Below are 27,425 nucleotides of genomic sequence, written 5' to 3'. Positions count from 1 at the left end.
GAGACTGTTAAATGCATAGTCTGACTGTCAGGGATTTTGAGGCTGATAATTATATGTATATTTGAAAGTTTAAAAAAAAAAAATCAAATATTTTGGTCGATGGATTTTGAAGTCTTGAGTGAGTCAGATCTCACCGCAGACGGTAGGTCACAAGTTCTTATTTTCACAGTCTGACCTAAGTCACAGTTTCTGCTGAGTTATTTCACAATCACCTAAAACAGCTGTGTGAGGCCTGAGAGCACATCAGAAAACACGTGCTGGGATGCTTACATGAAACAGAGCTATCATTTGTTAGTATTTCCACATTTGCTTTGCTTTTCCTTCTGTGACATGCCAGCTGAGAGAAAGGTTGCTTCAGTAACACTCATTATAAAGCTGTTGGTGCTCAGCAGATTATATTTGCACAACGTGTGTTTGTTTTGTCTTGTCTTCAGCTCTATGAAAATGACTGAACCTATAACTCATATAAAGGTAATATTAGGAGACAGACGATATTCTTAGTTGCTATGATAAGCTTAAGACATATCGCTAGTCTTGGGGAGTAACTAGCTGTATGCAACTTGTTATGTGTAATTAAATTACAAAATAAATATAATGTGAAACGTTACAGTTATTGAGAAAAATATTCAGTTGAATAACATTCAAATGCCCTGTATTATTTTGGAAAAAGTTTACATGTAGAATAAAACTTTCATTATGTTGCTTTATGTTTTTTTCACTGTGCAGGAACTTCTTTTAGCAGAGCCTATTTCTGAACATTTTTCAGCTCTATTGCACAGTTTAACCCTTTAAAATCTGAGCAAATTGGCTTGAGACACACGGGAAAAGGGCAACAAGCAACTCAACAAGAAATGACATTTTTCCCTTGTTTCAAAACTATCTAATAATCATCCCCAGCTAATTTTTAGATCATTTCCTTGTCACCTTTTGCTATTTATAAGGACCCAAGCACTGAATGGTGCGAGGACGCTCTTGGAATGCAAGGAATTATTATTATTTTTCTCTCCCAAGAATTGCATTTTTGGAGGTCTGAACATGCTCAAAAACTCATGAAAGTTGGTACGCTCGTCTGGCCTGGCAAAAAAAATCGTACTTTGGTGGTTTCAGAAATGGGCATGGCAAAATGGCTCCATAGTGTCTCCTAATGTGTATCCCCAATGACTGGTTTCAGCTACTATTAGGAAATTTGGCACATGTATGTATCATGCCCAGATGCACAAAAAAGTCTTTTGGACCCACCCCCCAAACCCAAGAGAAAGTCAGCTTTTTTGAATTTTGTGCTGATTTTGGGCGCTTTTGGGCCTCATACTTTTGCTATCTTGTCCTACAGGATTCATCCAATCAACTTCAGAATTGGTGTGTCCATTCTCAACCCCTTGGTGATGAAAAGTTATCAATGGTCCACACAAAACTTTTACAGTTTTCCCGATATGTGGCGTACAATTTTGATGTCTCTAAAACAAGAAATTATTGTAACTTTGGTGTACATTGTCTGATCTGCCTGAAACATCATAGGTTTGATGAGTGTCCCTCTCTGAAAACATCTACATAACAATATTCACTAGTCGTGATTGCGCCACTTAGTGGCAACAGGAAATAACTTTTTTTTTTAAATTTTCATCAACTTGGCCTACATTCTTAATCAGATCCAATTGAAATTCTGTCTGTATAATCTTAAGACCTACCCACGTGAAAGTTATCAATGGTCCGCGCAAAACTTTTACGGTTTTCCTGTTATGTGGTGTACAATTTTGACGTTTTGCAAGAAACAGGACATTGTTGTAACTTTGGTGTACACTGTCTGATCTGCCTGAGACCTTATAGGTTTTATTGGGGTCCCGCCCTGAAAACATCTGTATGACAATATTCATTAGTCATATTAGCACCACCTACTGGTAGCAAGAACGAAGCATTGAGGGACGACTATTATAATTGGATTTACATGATATTTACATGGTTTGTACAACAAATGATGTACACAAAGATAACATGGAATTTGTCTCTCCTTGACTGCCACCTGGAGGCCACTGGAAGTACTACATCATGTTAAATAGCTCAATCCAGGGTCCAAACTCTTTGCGTATATTATCCAACTTTCACAGAGATGAACGACCTCTTTAGCTGGAGCTCCACCAGTACCCCTAACTACGTGGGGGTGTGAGGGTCCGTTCATCGCTGCTTGCAGCTTTAATTTATTTTTGCAGTTCGTGGGACAATTTGGTCATTATTACTTTTTTCCTGTTTTTGAAAGAAATCTAACCAGTTCTCTCAGGTTTCAAAGGTTTAAATGCTACTGAAATGTATCTGAATGCAGCCACAAGAAAACTGATGTCTATCCAGGTGTCATGGGGTTAAAACATTTGCTAGAAAAGTAAATATAAGAGCCTATGTGGCATTATTTGAAGTTATTTAAATTGATACATGACGTATTACATTTTAACAAGGTAACAAGTAATCTGTAACCTATTAAATGTAAAGGTGAAGGTAAAGCTGCATTTTGCCATATTTTTCCTCATGAACTAAGACAAAAATTGTAGTGTTTGTACAGTTTGCGCCACAGAAATAACTATTTTAGTTAAAAGATAACTGCAACGTACTTTTCCTTATAAAATATTTTTGTCTCAACATCTATATTTTTCAAATTGTTCATTTATTTTGCAATAAATCCGTTACATTATGCATAAATGCAGTGGAGATAAGTATACCCGTGTGTCTCTGAACCATGCTCTGTACGCCATTACAGACCGCAACTATATCATGTGACAACAGCACGTGACCGGGTTCAAAGTTGAAAGTCAACCAACACTGCGACTCCTCAGCATGGCGGTCCAAGTGGGACACAGAGCCCTGCTACAAGCGCTCCGCGGGCAGGCGTCTGGCCGGGACGCCGTGCGCCGGCTGGCGGCGGCCTTCACGGGCTGCGGACACTATGGTCTCTCCGGTCAAGTGTCGGCCTCCTCGCGCCTTAGCGCCCTCGGAGCACGGACACGACACTACAGCTCCGACTCCAAGGAGGACCTGCGAGTCCGACACCTGGACGGAGAGGACGCCGGTAGGTCCCGCTCACACTCACTTTGCATTCAAATGCAATTGTGTCCAACGGCTGTTTTTGTCCACACGGAGGTCCCGTTAGCCTTCCAGTAAACAGCGTGAAGCCAGTGGCAAAAGTAGTGTACGCGTTGACGTCACCCGTTACGTGATGTCAAGTCCCGACTCCTACTGAGAAACCTGTCAGAGGTGTTAGTAATATTTCTACATGCATGTAGTTTAGAGATATCGGTCTCTGAGGTGAAGGCCTTAAATGTACGCAAAACTGCATAAATCTGCAGATCTGATATCAGCCATCTCCTTTTCCCAACTTGTAATTCTGCACAGCTTTGTGAAAAACCTGGATCATTTTTATGTAAGAAAATATGAAATGAGTATTTCTGGAGCTCTAAAAACTCTCTGTGTGTTCCCACACTACTGTTTAGCATGCCAGAAGAAAAAGCATAGTATGTCAAATACAGTTCGTCAGAAATACTTGGATACATCCAGTCAAATTTTGCAGTACATAAGCCAGTATGCTTTTTAGACTTCTGTGACCCAAAATCCTCTGCACAGCGTCAGATGCGTCACATTGAGCCAAACAGATGACAGCCTGCCAGCTGACAGAAGCTACAGTGACAAATGACAGCACATTCAAGTGACTGACGACTGGTTGAAGACAAATAAAAGGAATATTGTTAAAGTGAACAACATAATCATAAAGGAACAACAACAAAAGGACATTAATATTAAAAAACAATGACAGAGAAATGCATACATGATTTTACTCTCTAGTATACAGTGCTGCATGTTAGAATCAACAATGTATGCACTTATTACTTAAAAGTTAAAACTAAGTAGATTGTGAACTAAACACAGCCGAGTTCTCTGGACTGATCTCTGCCTCTGCATAGCTTGGTGAATGGCATTTTTTGTTTTATCTCCAGGACAACAGATTTCTATGAAAGAGTGCAAAAGTTGAGGGTGTAATGTTGTGAAGAAAAAGTATGTCTGGAGTGTGTGCTCACTGCACGCAACGGTGCGTACTTTGTAAAGGCAGCTGCAGGACCTATCAAAGGTAAATAGAGAAGTATGCAATTAGAAACACAGCTTGACTCAGTCAAAGTTGAAAGTCAGCTAACAGTAGTTGATGATTCGATCATCATTTTGTTCATTCAGCATGCTGAAGTATCTTTGGGCAAGATACTGAACCCCAAATTGCTCCCAATGCTGTACCATCAGTGTGTGTGTGAAACACATTTAAGCATGTTGTTTCCAGTACAATCCAACTGCCAAAACAATATACTATTAGTATATAGTGCATACATCTGCTGGACTGTAGTCTGCTGTATGGAATCAGGACACATGGTGTGATCTTGGTATGCGACGTTTGCGTTTTTCAGTTGTGACATCATCATAATATCATGTGATGTCTAACATGCTGCTCTTCATTAATTACCTCTGTCACATTGTTTATCAGCCTGATGTCACTCTGTCTTTCAGGTATCGTTGTTGTTGGGATAAATCGACCTAAAGCAAAAAATGCCATCAGCAAAAATCTGGTCAAACTGGTATGTATACTAATAAACTTGGATTTATTTTAACATTATAAATCGACTAAGTAAATTTTTGGAAACACAGGTGAATCTGAATTGTGCTTCTCTGGTGTGCACGTGATCTAATTTGCACAGGGATCACTTGACTGTTTCCTTTATGTGAGTGTGATATGTTGTACTTTTGTTTTCTTCTCCATTTCTTACCTGAGTTGGATCAACTTTCTTGACGTGCAGGTCCAAATAAACACTGTTGAGATTTTGGACGTGTGCACATCAGCTCCTCTGCGAGCCTCTGTGAGCCTCTGTGACCTATGGTTTATTATCATACCTTTCTATTTGTAACGGGTGAAAATGAACACACAACTCTTTTTAGTATCTGCTATGCAGCAGGTCAGCCTGTTGAACATCTGAGTGCTTATGAATCCTGGACTTTTCCTGCTCATACAGAACAGAATTTGTCTGATCACGTTCATGTGTATCCTCAACGAAGCCTCATTGCAGCTTAACTATGAAACGATATATGGAAACAGTATTCAGTAAATCAAAATAAAAACCCACTGACGTTTCTCTTCTCTGGCCCAGGTTTATTTATTTATTTATTTTTTGGTGATATTGTCTAACTTGTTATTTTCCTGAAATATACTTCACTTAATAATTAATTTTGTTTGTTATTACAAAGTGAATTTTACATTTAGAAATGAGAAATTTTGAGACATTTATTTATTTTGTTTTTGTAAAACTTGTCTTTTAGATGTTTGAGACTGTGGAGGACATCAAGAAGAATAACAAAGTGCGCAGCGTCATTATATGCAGTTTGGTTCCTGGCATCTTCTGTGCAGGTACACGTACTTTGTTTAGAGTATTGGTGGGATTTTTAACTGTTTGGAATGTCTTTCTGGAGGCCACAGGCCTCCATCCTGATGCTGATGCTCTGTGTCTTTGTGCAGGTGCAGACCTGAAGGAGAGGGCCAAGATGCACCAGAGTGAAGTGGGACCGTTTGTTTCCAAAGCAAGAGCTCTCATCACAGAGCTCGGTAAAAACTGATAAAACTCACTGGCTCCTCATGAGTTCATTGTAGATTCAAAAATGAAAGAAAATACATTTTCAGCAATGTAGTTGGATTTGTCATGAGTAGCTCTAGTTGTCTTGTGAAGGTAGTTTAACCCTTTAATACCTGAGCAAATTGGCTCGTTTTCTTTCAAAAATACAAGAAAAAGGTGTCAAGCAACTTAAGAACTGACCCACAGAAAATATCAAGAAATTTAGAGAAAGTTATCAGGAAAAAAGCACAAAAACGTGAAAACAAAACACACAAAAAACAACAAAATGACCTTGAGGAAGTGATATTTGTTTTTTTTCTTGTTTTCTGTAAAATAATTTAAAATAGAAAATTAAGAGAATGATTAATATAGGTTTCTCAAAATTTCTCCACATTCTTTGATCATATCTAATAATTCTCCCCAGCCAAATTCAGATAATTTCTTTGTCACCTTTTGCTATTTTTAGCAGTTTGTGGGTTTGTAAGTTGCTCATTATGTTTTTTTATTGTGTTTTCAAAGAGATCAAACCAATTTTCAGGCTTCAGAGGTTTAATTGCTAGTGAAATGTGTCTGACAGCCCCAGAAAGCTGATGTCGTTTCCGGTGTAATTACATTTAATTTGTCTTGATGGGTGTTTTATTGACTTTTCATTTTCAGGTAACCTGCCCGTACCAACCATTGCTGCCATCGATGGAGCTGCTTTAGGAGGAGGCTTGGAGATGGCCCTGGCTTGTGACATCAGAATCGCCTGTAAATTTCTGTAGCCTGGCACTGTCAGAACAATTTGCAAATGCCTGTCAGTCTAAAAAACCTCCAAGTTCAGTTTCAGTTGCCAAGGACTGTTACCAACAGCCATAAATCAAGGGGCCTGTGGATGCATTTGAATAAATCTGCAACCAATCAGAGTAATGAAACATGAGAGACAGATGTGAAGCAGACGCATTTGCCAGAACAAATTAAAAAAGAATTTGCAGATTTGTTTTTTTTCCAGGCTAAAGGTCTATGGTCTATGTGCAAAACACTTTAAATGTTTATCAGCAGCACGTAAGTTTAATTGATGGCAGCTACACATGCTGTAAGATTAATGCAGCCTTCAGACAGATGAGCAGCTGCAGGGCAACAATCAGAGAGCAACCACTGTGTTCAATCCTTTTCAAAGCAGGAAATCTCTTTTGTCCAGAGCAACCTGTAACTGCTTCACTTACAGTCATGTGTTGCTCAACTTAGCAGTGTCACAACTTGTATTTCCAGATGCATTAAAAGATTGTGACATCGACAGTAGATTAACATGTTTCTGAGTTGTGAAAGCCTGAAAAGCTTCTCTGTGCCTACAAATGGCGTTATTGCTGCAGAAAGTAGCTTCAGCAGAAACAAAGTCTGTACAAGTGTTTTTATTGGACTAGTCCAGTGAAATTACCCTAATTCTGAATGATTGTGGCCTAAATAGAAAGTACACTTAATATTTTAAAATATATCTACAGTAGGTGTGTTTCTCTGGCATTGATGAGTGATGGTACTGACCTTTGAATGATAATCAATCTAATTTTTATTTTGTTATTGTTATACTACAAGTGTAGTAGTATTTATGTGAAAGCAATAACACTGCTCTCTGATCTTTTTAGCCAACACTGCCAAAATGGGACTAGTTGAGACCAAACTTGCAATCATTCCTGGAGCAGGTAAGACTGGATTCTTTTTATTTTATAATTACCAGTGAAAATCTTCATGTTTAGCCACATCTGCACTTCAAGGGGTTAAACAGTTTAACAGTACATTGGGATTATGAAGGTCTTTTGAAAAACCTTTTTTCCCCTGCAGCGAGCCTGTGAGGGGGTCATCCTTAAAGGGGATGGCTACTCTAGAGGCACCTGCTGGTTAAATCACATGTTCACCGAGAAAGTCACGAGGCGGCATACACTGACCTGTCCAACGTGTTGGTGCAGATTGCCTGATTTTACAAATTCACAGGAGCCGTGCTCTGTTTATTATTATAATCTGACCATCTTCTGTGTTTCTCTGAAAAGTATTTTTCAGGCACACTTGCATTTATTTGCAGGTGACGGTACAGAGTTCTTATCAGACTTGAATTGAAGATATTGTGATTGGCACCACAGACTGTATATAAAGATGGACAACACCACAGTTCCCCTAAAGTGAAGCTCCTCAATCTGGATCGCCCCCTGGTGTCTGACTGCAGTATAGGTCATAAAGCCTTCCCCTCCATGTTAGTGAATGGGACATAAAACTAAAAACTCGAGTTTTCCCAAACATGGTTTTGTCACTGAAGGTCGGGCGTGAGTTAATCGATTCTGCAAAAAGGGGATTTTCCTACATGAGCTGTAACAGCCAATCCACGTGCTTCTGTGCAATTAAACTGCTCACGGTTGGTCGAGCGGGTGTTTTGGCAGGAATGCCCCAACCGCAGATATCGCTACAGCGCAGACTCTGGCTCTCAATTATATCATCAGTGCAAGATGGCAGAAGCTGTATCAGGGCCATTTTAGCTTCACTTAAGCGTAGCAGGGTCTTCCATCTTTCTGTACAGTCTCTGGTCAGCACCCTATAATGAGAGCTTGTCAGATACTGTTTTTTGCGTCTGACACCAATACTGGAGAGCGAAACATTCTGATGTTAATGTATCTAATCGCTAATATATTGATAATATTAAACATACATGCAATTTTGTAATGCATTTATCCTTCAGATATGATTATCAAATACTTCTGACAAAGGTATCTATGGATACAGGATATTTTACAGTTTAACAATAAAATATATTGTCAAAAATAACTTCTAATGCGAAGAGTCAACTTTATTGGGAATTTGATCATTCTGAACTACTCTAAACATCTTTTTCGGCATTATTTATGTTTTGTTAAAAATATTAACCGATCATATCATGCATTGTGGACAGCCTATAAGCTGATACTGATATATCTGTGATGGGCCAAGATCGGCCCATAAAATCGTCTGTTGGATATATCAGTCGGGGCTTTACTCATAAGTATTGTGTAAGGTTCATATTGGCTATTTTTACAGCAGTGACTTTTAACTGAAGTCAGCCTGTTCAGTGTCTGGGGTGTTCATCCTCGTTTGTCATGACTCGTGTGCAGGTGGCACACAGCGTCTACCCAGGGTGATCGGAGTCTCTCAGGCCAAGGAGCTGATCTTTGCTGCACGGGCGGTGGATGGAGCAGAGGCGTGTCGCCTGGGTCTGGTCAATCATTCTGTGGAGCAGAACAAGAGCGGAGATGCTGCTTACCTGCGGGCTCTGGAGCTCGCCCGCGAAATCAACCCTCAGGTGACATCATTTCTCACAAGAGCAGTTTGCATCACAAACATCAGTTTATGAATCCTTGTAATCTTTAAAAAGACAGTCACTTAGTCACTGATTTTGGGCTCCACAGGGTCCCATTGCAGTCAGGATGGCGAAACTGGCAATCAACCAGGGAATAGAGGTGAGTCTCACAGGGCAGGGCTGCTTTTATTGTATTTTATAATTTTATGTTTGCTTTGGCTCAGTTTTACAGCAGTGTGTCAATTTGCAAAACTAAACATCTTTTGAATCTTTTGAAGAGTACCCTCCACCCCTGGCAGTGCTGGGTGGTTATCTCATCACATGCTCATCCATTGCAATGATATTTAAAAGAGGCTGAGTCAAATTCTTTGACCCCATGGGAGTGTGGGGTTTGACACATGTTGAGGTGTTACAACGACACCCCCCCAATTACCTCTGCTATGATTAGGTGAGGTTACAATATCCGAGATACAGGCATTGCCATCTTGCGCTGGTGATGTGATTGAGAGCCTGAGACTATACTGTAGCGATATCTGCAGTGTGGTAGTTCCTGCCAAAACACCTGACCAATCACAAGCAGCTACATTGAATGCAAGCACACAGATTGGCTTTCACAGCTATCTATCATGGTGGAAAAGCCCCTTTTTGTATAATTAAAGAACTCATTAAAACTGAACTTATCACGAAAACAAACACTTGAACAAACATCAGGATGATGAGAACTACCCTAAGTGTCAGAAACCATCCTTGGGAAAAATTTATTTATTTGAGTTTTTAGTTTGGACTATGTCCATTCACTAACATGGAGGGGTGGGCTTTACGACCTATACTGCAGACAGACACCAGGGGGCGATCCAGATTGAAGAGTTTCACTTTGGGGGACCTGTCATGTTGTCCATCTTTATGTACAGTCTCTGGTTACAACAGACTGCACTAGAAATAAAGGGATGGTGTTCGCTCAGGTGCTCTTTGTGTGCGCTGTCTTCAGCCTTCTTAGGTGGTCTTTGTCTGACAAAAGTTTTGGGTACACTCATATTAATGTATGCTGATATACAGTTGAGCATTTGCACAGAGAAAGTGTGCGTCCAGCTGTTGAGCCTTTTGGGAACGTCAGAGCAGGTTTGACACATGTTGTACCCCAGTGGTGTGACATTCTTGATCCATGTCCTGGTGAAGGGTTGCCTGCTCTCTCATGCACGTCCATGTATCGCGGCACGTCCATGTGCAATGTACCATGGTAACGGTCTAACTTAATAAGTGGTAGTGGTGCTAGTGTGAGCAGGTGAGGTGTATGTATGTTTTTGTACCTGCAGAGCTTCGATCGTGACTATTTAGTCACATTTTGTGACCACAGAGTACCAGTGCGACTCGGAAAGCTGTTAAGGCTGGAACAGACTGGAGGATTTTCAAATCTTAACCGATTTTTTAAACGTGCAAGACCACAGACATAATGACGGATTTAAACGATTTTTAATATGATCGTCAGAACGCGCACACAAGGCGATTCGGCCAGATCCTGAGACCACATATTCGCCGTTTGTAGTTAAGATGTCACAGTGGAGTCTCCCGTGATCAAACATGACTTCAGAAGAAGAACAAAGATAGCAGAAGATTGCCGGCCTCAGCTGGCTGCACTTGCATGCACCTTGGTTTGCAGCGAAAAAAACCAAAACACAAAAAAGTTATGGATCAACTCATTGCTGAAGACGGAGTGAGCGTGGAATATACATTTTGCAGCGTGAGTTGGAGGTGAGTGGCTGGCTCGGGAGACAGAAGTCCTGTTGTTGCCCGCCATGTTTTTTGAGTTGTACATGTACGCAATATCCGTTTGGTGACGCTTTCCGGTCTCCTCACTCCCATTGGCTTTTACGAGTTTCCGCTCAGTATTCCATCAGAGACGGCAATCGTAAATTTCAAACACGTTTGATGTTTGTGATTCAAGATCAGAGGGGCTCCGATACAGTCGGTAAGATTAAGATTGTTTAGCTAACCCCTCACACTTAACGATTATTTGGGCAGATAATCGGTTGGGACCAGCCCGGAATTGGGAATGCTCCTCCCGATTGTCGTAAGGGGCGAATCAGCCTAATTATCCTCGAGTGTGTACCAGCCTTATCACAAACGTCCAGCTGTTGATTGGAAGCTTCAAGTCCACAGCAAAAACATCAACACCTCTGGCCTGAGATATCCCTCGTGTTGTGTAGCCGAGAAACCAGAGCATGAGGCAAAGAATATATGATTGTAGACATTTTAAGCTGTTGTGTGAACATTTACTAAGAGATGCCACGTTCTCTTTCAGGTGGATTTAGCTACAGGTCTGGCTATTGAAGAAGCATGCTATGCCCAGGTGAGTAATCAAACAATTGAATTCACATTTACTTGCCCTGCTGGATGAATGATTGATCCGGTCGTCAGTTTATCAGTTCAGCCTGGCTAAGACTTGTGGTTTCACGGCATGTTGGCAGGATAGGAAGAGCTCCTGCTGTTAGCCTTGTTGTCACACCATTGACATCACAGTACATTTATTTAGCTGATGCTTTTATCCAAAATAACTTCAAATAAGAACACCAAAAAAAGGCTGGAAGAAGAACTTATTCTTATACTTAGGAAAAGTATTGAAGTATTAGTAAAATTACACATGCAAAAAGGTTAAAATACATTTAAGAAATCAAAGTAATTTGAATAATTAAAAGGAAAAGCAGCAAGTCCTCATACATACAGTATATATGAATCTCACACGAAAAATGACTTACACAGTTATAAAAATAATTTTCTAATTAAAATGTTTAAAATGTCAAATATAAAACTCATTTGTCCTTGTGTTGAATAACAGTTTGTGGCCTGTAAAAACAAGATGTTCTTCTCTTATCTTGGTAGGAGTGCTCTGGATCAGTCGTAAAATGTTCTCTTCACTAAGAGAGAGGCAAAAATAAGAAAACGTTGGTGAATCCCTGAAATCAGTGAGGGTGTTAGAGAGGTATTAATTCGACTTTATTCTCATTGTAGAGGCTGTAATATATCTTTTAGTTCCCGGAATATTCTTCTTAAAGCTTGGGTAACATTCCCTATAAGCATCAACATGTTAAAAATTTTGTATTTTTACATACAATTATGTGAATTTAAATGTAAAATTAAACTTAAAAAGTTTACTGAACATTCATTTAAAATGTTTTCTTTAAAACATTATCACAACTTATTGACAATGTTAGCCAGTGTTGTTGGAACATTCCCTGCTAGCTGGGATATGACATTCCCACTAATGTCATCACGGTTCGCTCTTCAGGCTCAGAAATTAGCTGCTACTTTATTATTCCAGCTGAGAACCAACTTCTAAACCAGCTCATTTTTGGTTAAAATGCTCTGAACAGCTCAAAATTAGGTACACAAAGTAGAACAAAATTGGCTGGAAAGGGGTCAGAGTTCAGGGTCTCCCTCAGGAGTTTTTGGGGTTTTTTTAATTAACACTTTAGTGTTGTTTTTAAGGTGATACCAACGAAAGATCGATTGGAGGGTCTGGCTGCGTTCAAGGAGAAGAGGCATCCCAACTACAAAGGAGAGTGAAGCCACGCTCCTTCTACAAACCGTCCCAGAGTTCTGCCTCCAGTTCTTCAGTTCCACTGCTTCCCACATATTTCCGGGTGAAACTGTGCTCGTCGACACATCAACCTGTACAGCACCCAGAGGACACCCGCTTGACCGCAGGTCATCAGGGTCGCTCCTGGCTCATGTTTCTGCCGGTGACATGAATGTTCAAGTGGAAAGCACTTGCAGGGTGTGTCACCTACCACTAAGCAAACTAACCAGTCATTGGCCTCTGCTAACAACACTTACTACTTACCCAATTAACTTCAAACTGCAGTCTCAAACATGAATTAGTGTAATTGGTTTATGCAGTCTGCACACTGATTGGCAGTTGGTCCCCAACCTTCCTGACTAATGAACCGATCCAAGAGCCATTTCTGTGAGTGCTTCACATGAACGATGCATCAGAAGGTTTATTGCTTTTTACTTAGGTAGAGATTAACTCCTGGGTTCACAACACTGAACAACACCAGAGGAGTTTGCATGAAATCATAACGTAGACTGTTTTTTTTTTTGCCTTTAAATAAAGTCCAGAGGGTGGTATTTACATTTTGAGACTGATGTGTAAAATTTGACGGTATCTGACTTTGGTGCCTCTGCCTCCCTGTGCTGATAACAAAAACAAAACATAGCCTAAATCAAGTGTGATGAGAATAGTTTAATTTTTCCACAAAAATAGTGTTTATGCCATCAAAAAAATTTACATGCTATAATGAAAGAAAAACACAGTAGACATTGTGGCTTTTAGGGCTTCCAAGCAGTTCTCCCAAATGTTATTCTGCCTCATTTGATTGGTTAACCCTTTAAAACCTGGATCCACATCACTTGCACTCAGACACCTTTCACAATATTTCAACATTTCATAAACATGGAGAAAAGGCAATTAGCAACTTGATAAGAAATGTTCCATAAATTGCAAGAATTAATAAGTTTAGAAAATTATTTTTAAAAAGCTGGGGAAAAACTATGATAACATTAATTACGAAAAGTTACACAATTAAATGTTTTAAACAGGCCATTTCTTTCTTTCTTCTTTTTATACTTTGTGTGTGTGGGAAAAAAAAGCCACTTCGCTGTGGTTTGAAAGGGTTAACTGGCCAACAGAATATAAACACCTTTGCTGTTGCTAAGAGCAACATATCAGACATGCTTGGGAAATGTGGATTACCTTTAAAAGTGCATTATTTTTGAGCATCATGTGTATTCTCAGCTTTGGGAAAAGTGGGGAGGTCCATTTACCAGTTTTTTCAAGTTTGTCCAGTTGGCATTCAGCTGATAGTTTGCTCATACTGAGAGAACTTCATCTGCTGATGTAGACCAGTGACTTTGGTTGAAAGCCCTGGAAAGAGGATGGAAATGGACCTTGACTTTTTCCCAGAGATGTATTTGATATTCATCTTTCAAAGACATCTTTACTTCAGAAACCTCAGCATACTTTTTTTTTTAAAAACACACACATAAAAGTGCAGTTCTGAAACTTGATGAATGAATCAGGCAGAGTGAAAATGATGATATTGTGTGATTTTAGTCAATGAAGTGAGCCTCTGTGTCTCCCTCAGTGTGGGACAGCCCTGAGAGCAGGAGACTGTATCACACAGCTGTGAAAATAAACTTCTTCAATACTGAAATGTTTCCTGTGTTTGTGTTGTTCTGTGTGCATAAAATACTTAATGACATGATGTTGCCGTTTTCCTTCCACCTGCGCTTCCACGTGAGATACATCAGGTTGAGACGTTTGGTTCATAAATGGAGATTTGAATCCGTCACATGCAGTGAACTCAGGTACAGGTAGGAGCTGGTGGACACAGAACGGAGCACAGTGCATGCTTGGAACAGACCACAACATGCTCTGTAGTGACAGGAAATCAAATCTGTGATTTGTGTAATGATGTGTAATGTGTAATGATCTTTGAGTATCGATTGACTGAAGCAGGGCGGCACGGTGGCGTCGTGGTTAGCGCTGTTGCCTCTACTCTGGTTCGGACCCGGGTTGGAATGGGGTGCGGTCCGTGCGCGGGGGGCCTTCTGTGCGGAGTTTGCATGTTCTCCGGCTTCCTCCCACATCCCAAAGATCAGATTGGTGACTCTAAATTGCTCTTAGGTGTGACTGTGAGCCTGAAAGGTTGTCTTGTCCGTCCAGGGTGCGACCCGCGACAAGCGGTTACAGAAAATGAATGAATGACTGAAGCAGTTCAAAATTCCATCCAAAAGGACAATAGAGATGTCAGTGCGTGCATGCGTGTGTGTGTGTATTAGTGTTGTCAAAAATATAAATTTGTTGAAACATTTATTCTGAATATTCCAAAGTTTTCAGTGTTTCCCGTGTTGTGTCAAGGACTGTCCCTGTTGATATGTGTGCCCCCCATCTAAACCCGACCCAAACCCTTTATTTATTTATATATATATTTTTTCTTACATTTTTGTTACTCCCTGTTCTATTTTTCCCCACTCCCCCTCATTTTATGAGATTTTAATTTCGCACATTTTTATAAGCTATATATAATGTTATGTAAATTGTCATTTTAGCACTACAACTTTGATGAATGCGCCAAAACATTGGTAAACCATGTTATGTGACCACCACCTTCCTCTGCCCCTCTTGAGCATGTGGACCAAATCCTTATTTTATATATACATATATATATATATGATAATACATGTGTTAATAGGGAAAGATTGAATTTTTTTTACTGATCTAGTTCTTGTGCACCTGTGTCCCTACCAAACCTAACCACTGAGGTGAGAACTGTATTAACAGTGGAAACACTTCGCTGGGGGAACATACTTTGATTAATCTTTTTCATGATTTTGTACAGTAGATAGAAACTCCAGTATCATGAAAACACTAGTGTGTAATCATCTCTAACATGTTGCAACATAGCTTTCTGAAGTGAAAATTTTACTTTTAGTTTTCATTCATGCATCAAACATTAAAACATCTCATATCTCTTGATATGTTGTTATCAGGTGATGTAATAAGAGCCAGCTTGTAAGCTAATGATCAGCTGATGAACCAATGGTTCCCAAACCCACAGTCTCAGACCGGTACAGCACATTTTGCTGCTGTGCTATAAGGAAATGATTTCATTGCCTAATAAGATAAGATTGTCCTTTATTAGTCCCGCTGTGGGGAAATTGGCAACCGAAAGCAAAGGGGAAAGTGCAAACAGGAAGCATCAGTTCAAAAACACAAAGCAATATAATGAATATGCATCAGTTAAAAAAACACAGGTCAGTACAATAAGTAAATAATTATGAAAAAGATGATGAAAATTATAAATCTTTTAGGGTATTTATGCAGCAGGTATCTTGAGCTTGGTGCTGTGTGTCAAGCTGCGTTTTTCCCCCTTACTTCCCCTACTGGTGTCCTAAAGTTTTAACTAAAGTAATAAAGTCAAGGCTGTAGTATAAAGTGACAAATAACGACACAAATGAAAGTCTCCTTCCTCATTTGTTGATAAGCTGGAGAGAGATGAAGGTCTAAAGTTCTGGGAAAAGTCAGTAAGTTAACCCTTTCGAAACTTGAGCAACATCAGTTTTCTTGTGATGTTCTCAGACACCTTTACAACTTAAACCTGTTCATGCAATTATGTATGTATTTGTGTTTTTGCATAACTGACATGTTTGTATTGTTAATAATTTATGTATTTTTTGTATTTTTAAAAGGAGTCATGTGATCCAACTTCACTTCTACAATCTCTTTTTGACATGAACTCAGTATTTTGGGTCTTATGTTGAGTTTTCAGTTTTTATTAGTTTACTTTAAATCTTAAGCAGTTGTACTGGAGATTTTGATCAGGTGTCCTGTGTATATGTGCACACACACATCTACTGGTATGTGTGTATATGTATATACATGTCTGTCTTAAATTGTTGCTAAAATTAACAGAAATTGTTGGATAAAAATACATATGACTTTTGGAAGCACAAAGATGCAAACCAAAACAACAAAAAGGGGTTATTTTTTGCCATTTTAGTAGTGAAAAAAATGTTTGGAAAAAAAAAAGAAGAAAAAAAATCATGTTTGAACTTTAAAAAAAAAAAATTTTTAAAGTAAAGTTTAGTTTAGTTTTTTTAATCTAGTTTTGGCTTCTTTAAAAAAAAAAAAATCTAGCGTTTAAATGCATTTAAATTAACATCCAGAACCTGCAAAATTAATCTAGATTTACACTTTATGCCAATTGTCAATGAAAAATAAAACCTTTTATTGAGGCTGTCAGTATATTACAGATTACTGACTTATTTATGGTTGTAGACAGAGTTTAATTTTAGACGTGGTACGAAACAGTTCTATAATGAGTCAATGGAAAAACACAATCAAACATTAAGTAACCAAAGGGGTTAATAATCTCAAGATTGAAATAAGAATGGATCGACTTGTCCAGTGCATGTGGGATGATAGATGGTAGTGAGTGTTAAACCCAGTCGGTAGTCTACCTGTGAGGGACATCACAGATGCTGCAGCCATGTTTTCCTACACTCTGTGATAAGGATTTAGTGTATAGAGAAGCAGGCTCCTGTCGGGAGTTAGACTTGCAGATGCTGATGGTAGGGTCAGAGTTATCACGAGGATATAAGTAGAAGGTGTGTGTGCGAACCTGTGAGCAGACTGTTGAGGCCCCGGCCGGCGGTTGCGTGCAGGCATGCCCTGTGGCTTCATGCTGCTGCTGCACACAACGTGACATCAGGCTGCACATCCCCACTGTGGCTTGCCTCCTTCCGGCAGATGTCCCAGCAATAAGCCGGGGGGAATCCCACCACAAGTCAAAGTTGCGTAAAGAAAGACCCGTTCCCCAATACTGGAGGCCTGCAACCCAGCCGCTTCTCATGGGAAACGGCCAAGGTGTAACTGTAACGGCATCCTTGACAGCATTTAGCTTGTCTGTTTTACTTGATTGTTTTTGGAACAGTTTTTGTCACCGCAGGTTGGCCCAGTCCTCCTCCCTGGCCACACAAAGGGGCCGTTTCTGTTTTAACTCTCTCTTAACAGTTATCAACAGCTTGTTTTGGGCCTTAAATACAACTGAAATGTGCATATATATATATAATTAAAGCCGCAAACGGCACTGAACAGGGTCCAGTAAAATTCGTGTTGTTATTTTAAATTGTTCATTGCGGTCGTCACTATATGCTGATGCTTTATTGACTGAAATTTTGAATGACATACTATACTATGACTAATTTTTATATTTTGGATGTCATAGTATAGTATGTCATTCAAAATTTCATTAAAAGGTCATAGTATAGTATGTCATTCAAAACATCATCACATCAAAAAAGTCAAAGAATAGTATACGGTGAGAAATACCAATATAAGACATACTGCGGTGTGTTTTCAAAACATCATAAAAGAGTCTCCATATAGTTTGACATCCCATATACATGAAAAAGACATACCATAGCGTTTCATTAAGAAATCATAAAAAAGTCAGTGTACACTATGCCAATAAAAATATCATAAAAACATAACATAGTACGTCATCATAAATGTCACAAAAAATCATTAAATAATATGTCAGCAGAAGTATAATTAAAAAGTCAAAGTATGGCATGTAATCAAAAATGTCATAAAAAAGTCATGAGATAGTATGACATCCTGTGTGTGTGTGTGTGTGTGTGTGTGTGTATAAAAAAGTCATATTATGGTGTGTCATTAAAATTTTCATTAAAAGGTCGTAACAGGTCATAACATAACAGTATGTCATCAAAGTATCATAAAAAGTACATTGTATTGTATGTCATTAGAAACATCAGTTGTATCAAGTATAGTGTTTCACTAAAAATACATAAATAAACCCTGAAAAATGAAATATGTCTTTAAAAAAATTGCAAAAAGAGACATAGTATAAGATGTCTTGGAAAATCCTATAAAAATCACATAATAGTATAAATATGACAAAAAAGTCATAGTATAGTATGTTGTCTAAAATATGACAAAAAAAAAGTGATAGTATAGTATGTAATCAGAAATAAACAAAAAAGTCACAGTATAATGAGTCATCCAAAATATGACAAAAAAAGTCATAGCATAGTATGACAGTCAAAATATGGCAAAAAGTCATAGTAAAGCATGCCTTTAGAAATATGACAAAAAAGGTCATAGTAAAGTATGATATCCAAAATATGACAAAAAAGTCACAGTATAGTGAGTCATCCAAAATATGAAAAAAAAGTCATAGTAAAGTATATGGTCCAAACTATGAAAAAAGTCATACTATAGAATGTGGTCCAACATATGACAAAAAGCATAGAATTTCTTCCACGTTATGACAAAAAATTCATATTATAATATGCTGACCAAAATATTATTTAAAAAAAAGCCACAGTATAGTATGTTGTCAAAAAAGTTTTCTGCAGATTTTCTACATGGCACTGGTTGAAGATTGGCAAACCTCCTTAAAGCTTCTCTGTGGAGTCTTAGACCTCTGATTGAAAGCTGGGTGTTTTTTTGTTTTGTTTTTTTAAGACATTTTTTTTTTAGCTTTTTGGCCTTTAATGGATAGGACAGAGTAAGTGTGAAAGGGGGAGATTGAGGGGTTGACATGCAGCAAAGGGCCAAGGCCGGCATGAAACCCATGGCAGCTGCTACGAGGACACAGCCTCTATACATGAGGCGCCCACTCTGCCAACTAAGCTACTGGGCGCCCTGAGTTTGTTTTTTAATCATTTCGTCCCGGTTTTACTTGTTCTGCCGACAAGAATGTGCATAGCACTGACACACTGATTAACAGCTAAAAAGTACTGAAAAGCATTGAAATTACTTAGAAATGAAGGAAATACACTTGACCTGTTTAGACCTCATGCATGGGCCTCTGTGAATGCATTCAAAATGCCAAATTTGAGGCTTCAAAACTGGAGTCCACAAACCAATGGCTGATGTCACAGTGGCTGCGTTTATTATTTTATACAGTCTGTGGTTAGTTTATGTTTCATGAATCCCATGTAGGATTATTGCACTGTGCAAGAACAAATATCAGATAATAAGAAAAGAGAGACTTGTGAGGCCCAATGTGTTTCAGTGAGTTACACGCAATGTAAACAGAACTTTTGGAGCCTTTTTTTTTTTTTTTTTACATCCGAATAACGTGTTATTAAATGTCTTTGTTATTTTGGGAATATTTTGATAAATTGAATAAAGCTAAAGAAATATCCAGAGCTGAGGCCAAGCCACCCCGGAAAAATATAAAAAGACTGAAAGCAGTCCTGGTGTTACTAGAACAAAATAATTCTGTCTGATGCTTCAGCTTAACATCACTTTGACTCTGCTGCCACCTGTAGTTTCCACATTCCTCAAAAAATAAACCTGTGACTGCTCAATACGAGCTCAGCTGAGTGTTATCCAAATGCCCTCCTACACACATCAGTGCAATAACTGATTTACATCATTTAAGAGTCATTATTTTGCAACAAGAAACAGCTCTGCTGATCTAGTTGATCTAGAATCCTGATTCATGGGTAAAAACACATTTTAATATCCTGCTGCAGTTCTCTAGAGCAGTGGAAGTTAAACTTTTGGTAAATAAATGTCTGTTAAAGTTGTATTCCACTACTTTGACATTAGTCAAACATTAAAAGAAATGCATAGTCTCCTACAGAATTTTTAAAAATGTTTTCACCTCTGTATGTGTGCAGGTTGTTTGGTTGTCCAGTTGTCCCAATTGGAAGACGGTTACTTTGATCCTGCAGTCCACATGTCGGAGTGTCCTTGGGCAGGATGGATTCCACACATGTGGCGTAAAGTAAGTATGCAGGGCTTTTTTCCCTCTAGTCCTTAGAGGCCACCATAAAATTATATACAACAGAACTACTGAATACTTTACAGGTTAATTTTGAGAGGAGTACTACTGCAGAGTAAGATTCTTTTATTTATTTTTTACAGCATTTTTTTTAGGAATTTGTTTTCCACCATAAACAGCACATGGATCCATGCTTTAGGCCAGCCATCCCTCATGGTGGTCCCAGAAGGTTGTCGTGATCAAAATTATAGCGCTGGCTTTTAAAAAAAATCCATTTCATTAGCTGATGTTTTCTGACACCTCTGCCTGTTTGCGATGATAGTTTGTTGGAGTAACTCTTCTCTTATAGGTTTTAAATATTGATGGATTTCCCTGACACTCATTTTGTTGATATACTGTTTAATACTTCAGGTGTAAGCATGAATTATAAGTCACAGTCATGGAATTTATTCATATGTAGCACAGACACACCCACTTTTGATAACTTCAGGACCTTCAGGGGGGTATTCCAGAAAGGAGATCCAACAAACTCTGAGTTGATTTACTCCAAGACGGGAAACTCAGAGTATTCTGTTCCAGAATAGCTGATTTGAATTAGTTCAATCATCTCTGAGTATGTTCACCCTGAGTTCAGCGCGTGCACAACCTCAATAAAAAGCCATCATTAATGGAGCCGCAATACCTCAATTCACCATGGCAACTGCTGAGAAATAGAAATTAAGCTACTTCACCCCACTGGAACTAAAGGTCCTCATGATGCTTATGGCAAATATGAACCCATATTTAGAAAGAAAAGTAATACCGCTGCAGCAGCTAAGGAGAGAAAAGCAGTATGGGAGAAAATTTCTGCCAGTGTCAATTCATAAGTTTGAATGCACTTCCCACTGACTTAACATTTAACAGAACTTTTTTAAAATCGTTGCAAATGTGGAAAAGTGGTAGACTGAATAAATTCTGATCTTCAAATGCACTTGGAAGCAACTGAAAATGAAATTAAAAAAACATCATTCAGGAGGGTAAGGCATATTTTGCTAGGACATGATTGTAGGCTGACCTCACTTTGGTTTTATTCATATCTGACATTAAAGTAAATATTCATTCAGTGGCTATTTCAACATGTAAGTCATTTAAACTCCCAACAGAATGCTGCTTTAACACATAAATGTCCTCTCGCCTAATATCCTGCTGAGTAAAATAACATTTGATTTTGATATAAAACACACACCGTGAACACAATATCAACTTTCTTCATAGGACTGAGAATTACTATGATGATTGTGCATTAGATTATGGTGCATACAAATGTGGGGAAGGTATTTTTATTTAGCTAACTGATACTTGATTATTGAGTTTGTTTTCTGGCTTTTATTTTATGTTGGTAGGCTATTTTGGATTTTTGGATGCTTTTTAAATGTAATATTATTGGAGTTTTACTGTTTTTTATATATTCATTTTCTTTTTTTCTTTTTTTAAATTTTTAAAATTTTATTTATTTTAAACATATTGTAGTCACTGATTTGTAGACTAAACTCTTGTTGATGTGTATATGAAAGTTCAGTAAAATGCTAATAAAAAGATTAACATTTGAGTCAACAGCCAACAGAAAAGCGGTGTGTCAGACTGGATGGCCGGAGAACGTTATTAAGATGAATGATTGAATGTAGCCTAATGAAAAACGGTACTTCTCAAACAGATATTTATCGAGGAATGAGAGCATGTCCAATCGAGGTCAGAGAACGTTAGACACTGCATAATTATAAAAAAAATTATAAAAAAAAAAAGGACAATCTGTGTTTGGCAGCTTGCTTCAGGTGAGAGGGGACAAGTAGAAACTTTGTGTTTCTTATAGCAAACCTGCCAGAGAGCAGGTTATGTTCACAGAGTCAGTTACCATGGTGATTGACTCAAAGTTTGACTTAACTCTCTTTTCCTCATCTCAAGGTTAACATACTCAAGAGTTTTCATATAACCTGCTCTCTGGAACCCCCCCAGGTGTCATAGAATTCACTCTAGAACTGAAGGATTTTAGATTTAATCCTCTGAAACCTGGATCAACATCAGTTTTCTTGTGCTGTGTTCAGATGCCTTTCACAATCTATTTGACCCTTTGAACCCTGTCATATTGGTTTGATTGCTTTCAAATGACGGGAAGTAATAAATGCAATGACTAACATGACAAGAAATGTCCCACAAATTGCAAGAAATAAGTGGATTTGGGAAATTACTTGTAATTCGTAAAAAATGTCTATTTATAATATTATATTTCAATTTTTTTTATTCTTATAATTTTAAGCAGTTTTAGGCCATATTCTTATATTATTCTTGTTTCTTTAATTTTCAATTTTTTGTGTGCTAATTTTCAGGTAACCTTTACTTTTCTTACGAATTAGTAATTCTTACTAATTTTGGGATCATTTCTTGTGTTGCTCATCGCCTTCTTTCCATGTTTTTGAAAGATATCAAGCCAATTTGGCCAGGTTTCAAAGGGTTAACTACAATGACATCACGTTGGTGCAGCTCCATCCACAAATAGTATAAAAGACTACTGCATGAATGAGTTGTGTAGTTTGTGAGCTGTAACACGAATGTTTGTTCATAAAATAAGCTCGACTTGTATCTTTTTATTACAACTCTCATATTGTTTACATTCAGGAAGGAACATGAAAATTAATCAAATAAATGGCATTTGCATAATGATGGTACTGTTGAAATTAATCCACTAGGTGAAGTTAATATTTTACAACAGCATAATAATCCATAACCATCTCCAGCCATTTAGACATGAATAAATGCAGTTTTTGGTTTTGCATAATATCATAACATCCATGAGGAGACTCACTGTGCAATGTCATAATAATACTCTCGTAGTCTTGGCTCAACAACAGTAAACGCAGGTCTTTCTTCCACCCTGTAACACATTGAAACAGTAAGCAGTTATTAAAACGTATGCACTGCTCTTATTACTGCTGTCTGGTGTCAGAGTGTGCTGCTGGTGCAGCCATTACTGTGTGATGGCTCGGTGGCACTTACTTGTATGTCCAGCAGGACCTCATGAGCTCATACATCTCTTGTGGACAGTTGACTGGAGCATCCATACGTTGTCCACTTTCAATCATCTGCATGACATCATTTCCTTTCATTCCCTGTCAACAGAAAAGCATTCAGATTAAAGGTGACATCATCGGGCAGACAGTGCAAAATTGATGAGTAAAAAGAGTATTTAGTAGTGGGTTTTTTTTTTGTGTTTTTGTTGCAGTATTACTTCTTGAGAAAAGAAGTGGTAGCTGTGGCTCAGGAGACAGAACTAGTGTTCAGAAGATCAGCAGTTTGATTCCCAGCTCCTCCACTCTGCATGTCAAAGTGTCCTTGAGCAACATACCGAACCCTAAATTGCTCCTGATGGCTGTACCATCAATGTGAGAATGTCTGAAAAACTGAATAGCAGGTGGCACCTTGTACAGTAGCCCCAGCCACCAATGTTTGAATGTGTGTGTGAATGGGTGAATGTGACTTGTAGTGTGAAAGTGCTTTCAGACGAAGTGTAGGTCCATAGTGCTCATGATGTAACTAACAGGACAATAACATTGCCGAGCAAATTACATACAGAAAGAACATTTTAAACAATGGCAGAAAATGCCACACAATGACAATGTAAGTGAGCCACAATTTTGAAATTTTTTATCTTTGTGTTTTGGTCAGAGGAATGTCTTCATGTATAAAAACAGCAGTAGTAAGTAAATAATTAGATAAAGAAATTACATTTAAAAAACCCCAAAAAAACACAAATGCTTTACTTCTGCATTTGCAAGTCTCAGCTAAGGAAATGCATCAGTGACTTGATGTGTGAAGTAAGTGTCATCATGTCTCAGGTTGCCTGAGATACCTTGTATGGTTTTTGGCCGTAGGAGTAGGCCTCCCACATGAGTACCCCAAAACTCCACACGTCACTTTTGGAAGAGAATTTGAAGTAGTTTATACACTCAGGAGCGTACCATTTCACTGGCCACTTCCCATGACCTTTAGCCTGTAGGACGAGACACACACAAAACATCAGCGGGTATCATTACGTTAGATAAATAATTTTGCAGTCCAATATTGTAGTTTGTCCAAGATTACAGTCTGCCTCAAGATTACAACCTGCCCTAAATTTTTAATAGTTGAATAGAATAGAAAGCTTTATTGTCATTGTACATGATGCAATGAAATCTGTATGAAATCCTGATGATTTCAGTGTCGGTCACCAAAAGCTATTTGATTCCAAGAAAGACAAACATTTGGTTATTGTGACAATTCAGATTTTATTCTTGTTTTTTTCTACAATGTTATCATAACAGCTGTGTTATGTTGAATAAAATTATGTTTATAGAGGTCTGTGTTACTCTAAAACACCAAAAGCTGGTACATATTTATCAAATCTAAAAAAATAAAATAAAAAACAAACCATTTCATCCAGGCTTAAATACTTTGGGATATTTTTAACCATATTGCTCCACTCCACTCCAACATTTTACAGTAATGAAGTGGAAATGAACCATGAAATATCCACCTGTGCATGCACAGTGGGCCTGGATTGACTTCATGATGATCTACAGTGAATCAGCTGTATCCATCAATGTGTCAGCACTTACCTTATAGTAGTTTTGCTCCTCAGCGACAGCTTTGGAAAGGCCGAAGTCGCTGATCTTGGCATAGTGCTGCGTGACCAGCAGCACGTTCCTGGCAGCGAGGTCCCTGTGGACGAAGTTATGCTCCTCCAGGTATTTCATCCCCATCGACACCTGGTGGACCAGCTCTGTGATGTTCTTTATGGTCGTCTGCCTGAGGATAAACAACTAAGTTAATTAACTAAGTGACTGTTATTCTAATTACTTTCACTGTGAACCTCAAATGATGCAGATGACAATCTTTTGAGATGCCTTAAAGGATTAATTCACATGTAAAATAACCATATGTATATGACTCATCATGTGTAACCTCAAATTTGTAGAAAAACATTTTGTTTTTCTTTTATGCCTCCACGGAGGATGGAGAATCTAAAAAAGGTGAACCTTCCTCATGAACTGAAGTAAACGGTGACCATGTTTAACCACAGCAAAACTATATCAATACAAAAGCCATTTACAAACTCGTGCAGTATAATACACGTCTCATTTGTCCAGTCGGATGCTTAGTACTTCCAAAATGCATTTTACCTAAATCATTATGATTTTAGAAAAAACAGTTGCATGCACAGCAGAGCAACTCTGCTCAGGTAGAGCTCATACACACACACACACATGCTCACACACACTCAGGGCAACCTACTAGTAAGGAGAAAGTTTTTTTATATTGTAATGTATGTGTTTGGGAGGTACTCAGCTTCCAACTGGATAAGTGAGACCTGGATTATAGTGCACGAGTTGTGTGAGAGTTTATAAACAGATGTTTTTTTGAATCTGTTTTTGAATTTTCCATTCAATGTGGAAGCATGCAAGAAAAACAAAGTTTTCTTCATGAACTGGGTGTAACATGCAAATACTGATATACAAATAGTCATTTTTCAGGTAAAGTTAGGTAAAGAAAACAGGTTTATCAGTATTAAAACAAAAGTTTAAATATATTTTAGTCATAGTGAAATGTTTGCTTCACCATCATTCTCTAGTGAACTAAAACATTGATAAAATGTTTTCAAATTGTTCATTTTGGCTTTGAAATATTGTCAGTCTATCACATGTCCGATATATGCAGGTGAAGACCCCCTCATTCATACCTACAGATCATTTATAATCACCAGTTCACTTGAGCTGTAGGGACTGTGTCAGGAGACCTGAGCAGCTGTTAGAGGCTCATTTGCTGACCAACTGACTCTCTGTACTCTTAGCAGCATTAAAGAAAAATAGGGGGCACAGCTAACATTAGAAACTAACACATTTTTGGAGAAACACAGTCTAAATGGGTTCAGCTCAAGTCTCAGTCTAAGCATTAATATTTAATTGAAGGACACAATGAAGTCAACAAATTGTGTTGGAAGTGATTGTCCAGATTTTCATTATAGTGGTGGTATAAAAGCAAAACTGGAAAAGCCTTGTAAATCTCTGTATGCTTAAATTACTAACTTTGGAACAGCCTGCCTGAAGAGGTAAGGCTGCAGAATCAGTGACTTCTTTTAAATCACTTCTCACTTCACTATTCATTGTTTACCTTAATTCATTTTATTTGTGACATTATTGCTTTCATTGCTTGTGTTGTTTTTTGGTCTTTTCATTTGTATTAATTTATATTGACATTTTGCATCCCGCATTATTTGTCCTTTTTTTAAAATCTGATCTTCACTCTACTCTAGTTTCATCTGGCTTATGTTCAGTGGCTCTCTCTTGTTGTATTGCCTTCTTAGTATCCTGTTTCTGCTTTTTCTGCCTTTCTTTGTTTGCCAAAGCACTTTGTAAACCCTGTCTTAAATGTGCTATATAACTAAAGTAAGTAACAGTTTTGTCAACATGGCGGTGCGACCAGAGTTTGCGACGGCTTCTAGCAACAGACAGATTCAGCTTTCACAGCCAGTCACCTGTCAAGGTGAACCCTCAGTGGGCTGACACAGAACACTGTGCACTTTTTGTCTGAAATGTCTGTTTGTTTTGGGATTTTATATTGTTTGTTTTTATTGTATTGAGGTTGCTTTTAGTATATTTATGTTGTTTTTTGGTATATCTATTACTGACTTCTGAATTTGCACAGATCTCAAATGCACTGCACTGAGCTGGTCAGGAACAGCATTTCATTTCATTCTGTATATGCTAATATGCAGTGAAATGACAATAAAATTGAATTTTGAATAACTATTATTATTATTATTATTATTATTATTATTATTATTATTATTATTATTATTATTATTATTATTATTATTATTATTATTATATCCTTGATACAATCCTGATTGAACATGGCTATATTTAACACACAACACATATTGTTCAGATATTGTTATTCTTACTTGTGTATATCTCTGTTGTTTATTGTAGCATTGCACAAATATTTATATATTTTTTGAACTTACATTCTAGTTTTATACACTACATTGTAGCATAAGGCACAGTTTTATATTTTACACACTTAACATGCTAAGCACATTAAACATATTTATAATTGAAATATTCACATACTAGTGCTTATTGTCTATTGCTGTATTACAGTATGTACAGAGTT

General features: G+C 38.0%; 2 protein-coding genes across 3 annotated transcripts in view; one reads left to right on the top strand and one right to left on the bottom strand.

The window, feature by feature from the left end:
* Positions 1 to 14,132, top strand: auh (AU RNA binding methylglutaconyl-CoA hydratase). Its single transcript, XM_042509134.2, has 11 exons — positions 1 to 142; positions 2,744 to 3,052; positions 4,531 to 4,598; positions 5,335 to 5,422; positions 5,531 to 5,617; positions 6,282 to 6,374; positions 7,247 to 7,303; positions 8,738 to 8,925; positions 9,032 to 9,082; positions 11,222 to 11,269; positions 12,406 to 14,132. Exons 2-11 carry the CDS (start codon positions 2,821 to 2,823, stop codon positions 12,481 to 12,483), a joined length of 990 nt encoding a protein of 329 aa, XP_042365068.1. The 5' UTR covers positions 1 to 142; positions 2,744 to 2,820; the 3' UTR covers positions 12,484 to 14,132.
* Positions 14,133 to 22,841: 8,709 nt separating this feature from the next.
* The window catches only part of syk (spleen tyrosine kinase), a 33,088-nt gene continuing 28,504 nt past the window's right edge, over positions 22,842 to 27,425 (bottom strand). For both annotated transcript variants that reach the window (XM_042509358.2, XM_042509359.2), the window contains 4 exons: positions 24,869 to 25,058; positions 24,124 to 24,264; positions 23,271 to 23,383; positions 22,842 to 23,148 (listed from right to left, as the gene is read on the bottom strand). In XM_042509358.2, the coding sequence (XP_042365292.2) occupies positions 23,076 to 23,148; positions 23,271 to 23,383; positions 24,124 to 24,264; positions 24,869 to 25,058 (517 nt within the window). In that variant the 3' untranslated portion in view covers positions 22,842 to 23,075. The remainder of the gene's footprint in view (positions 23,149 to 23,270; positions 23,384 to 24,123; positions 24,265 to 24,868; positions 25,059 to 27,425) is intronic.

The sequence above is a fragment of the Plectropomus leopardus genome, chromosome 20 (assembly GCF_026936395.1).
Source record: "Plectropomus leopardus strain MGB_pleo_1.0 chromosome 20, ASM2693639v1, whole genome shotgun sequence".
In the NCBI taxonomy this organism is placed as follows: Eukaryota; Metazoa; Chordata; class Actinopteri; order Perciformes; family Serranidae; genus Plectropomus; species Plectropomus leopardus.
The sequence above is the reverse complement of the archived record's forward strand: the minus strand, read 5'-3'. Positions and strand labels throughout refer to the sequence as shown.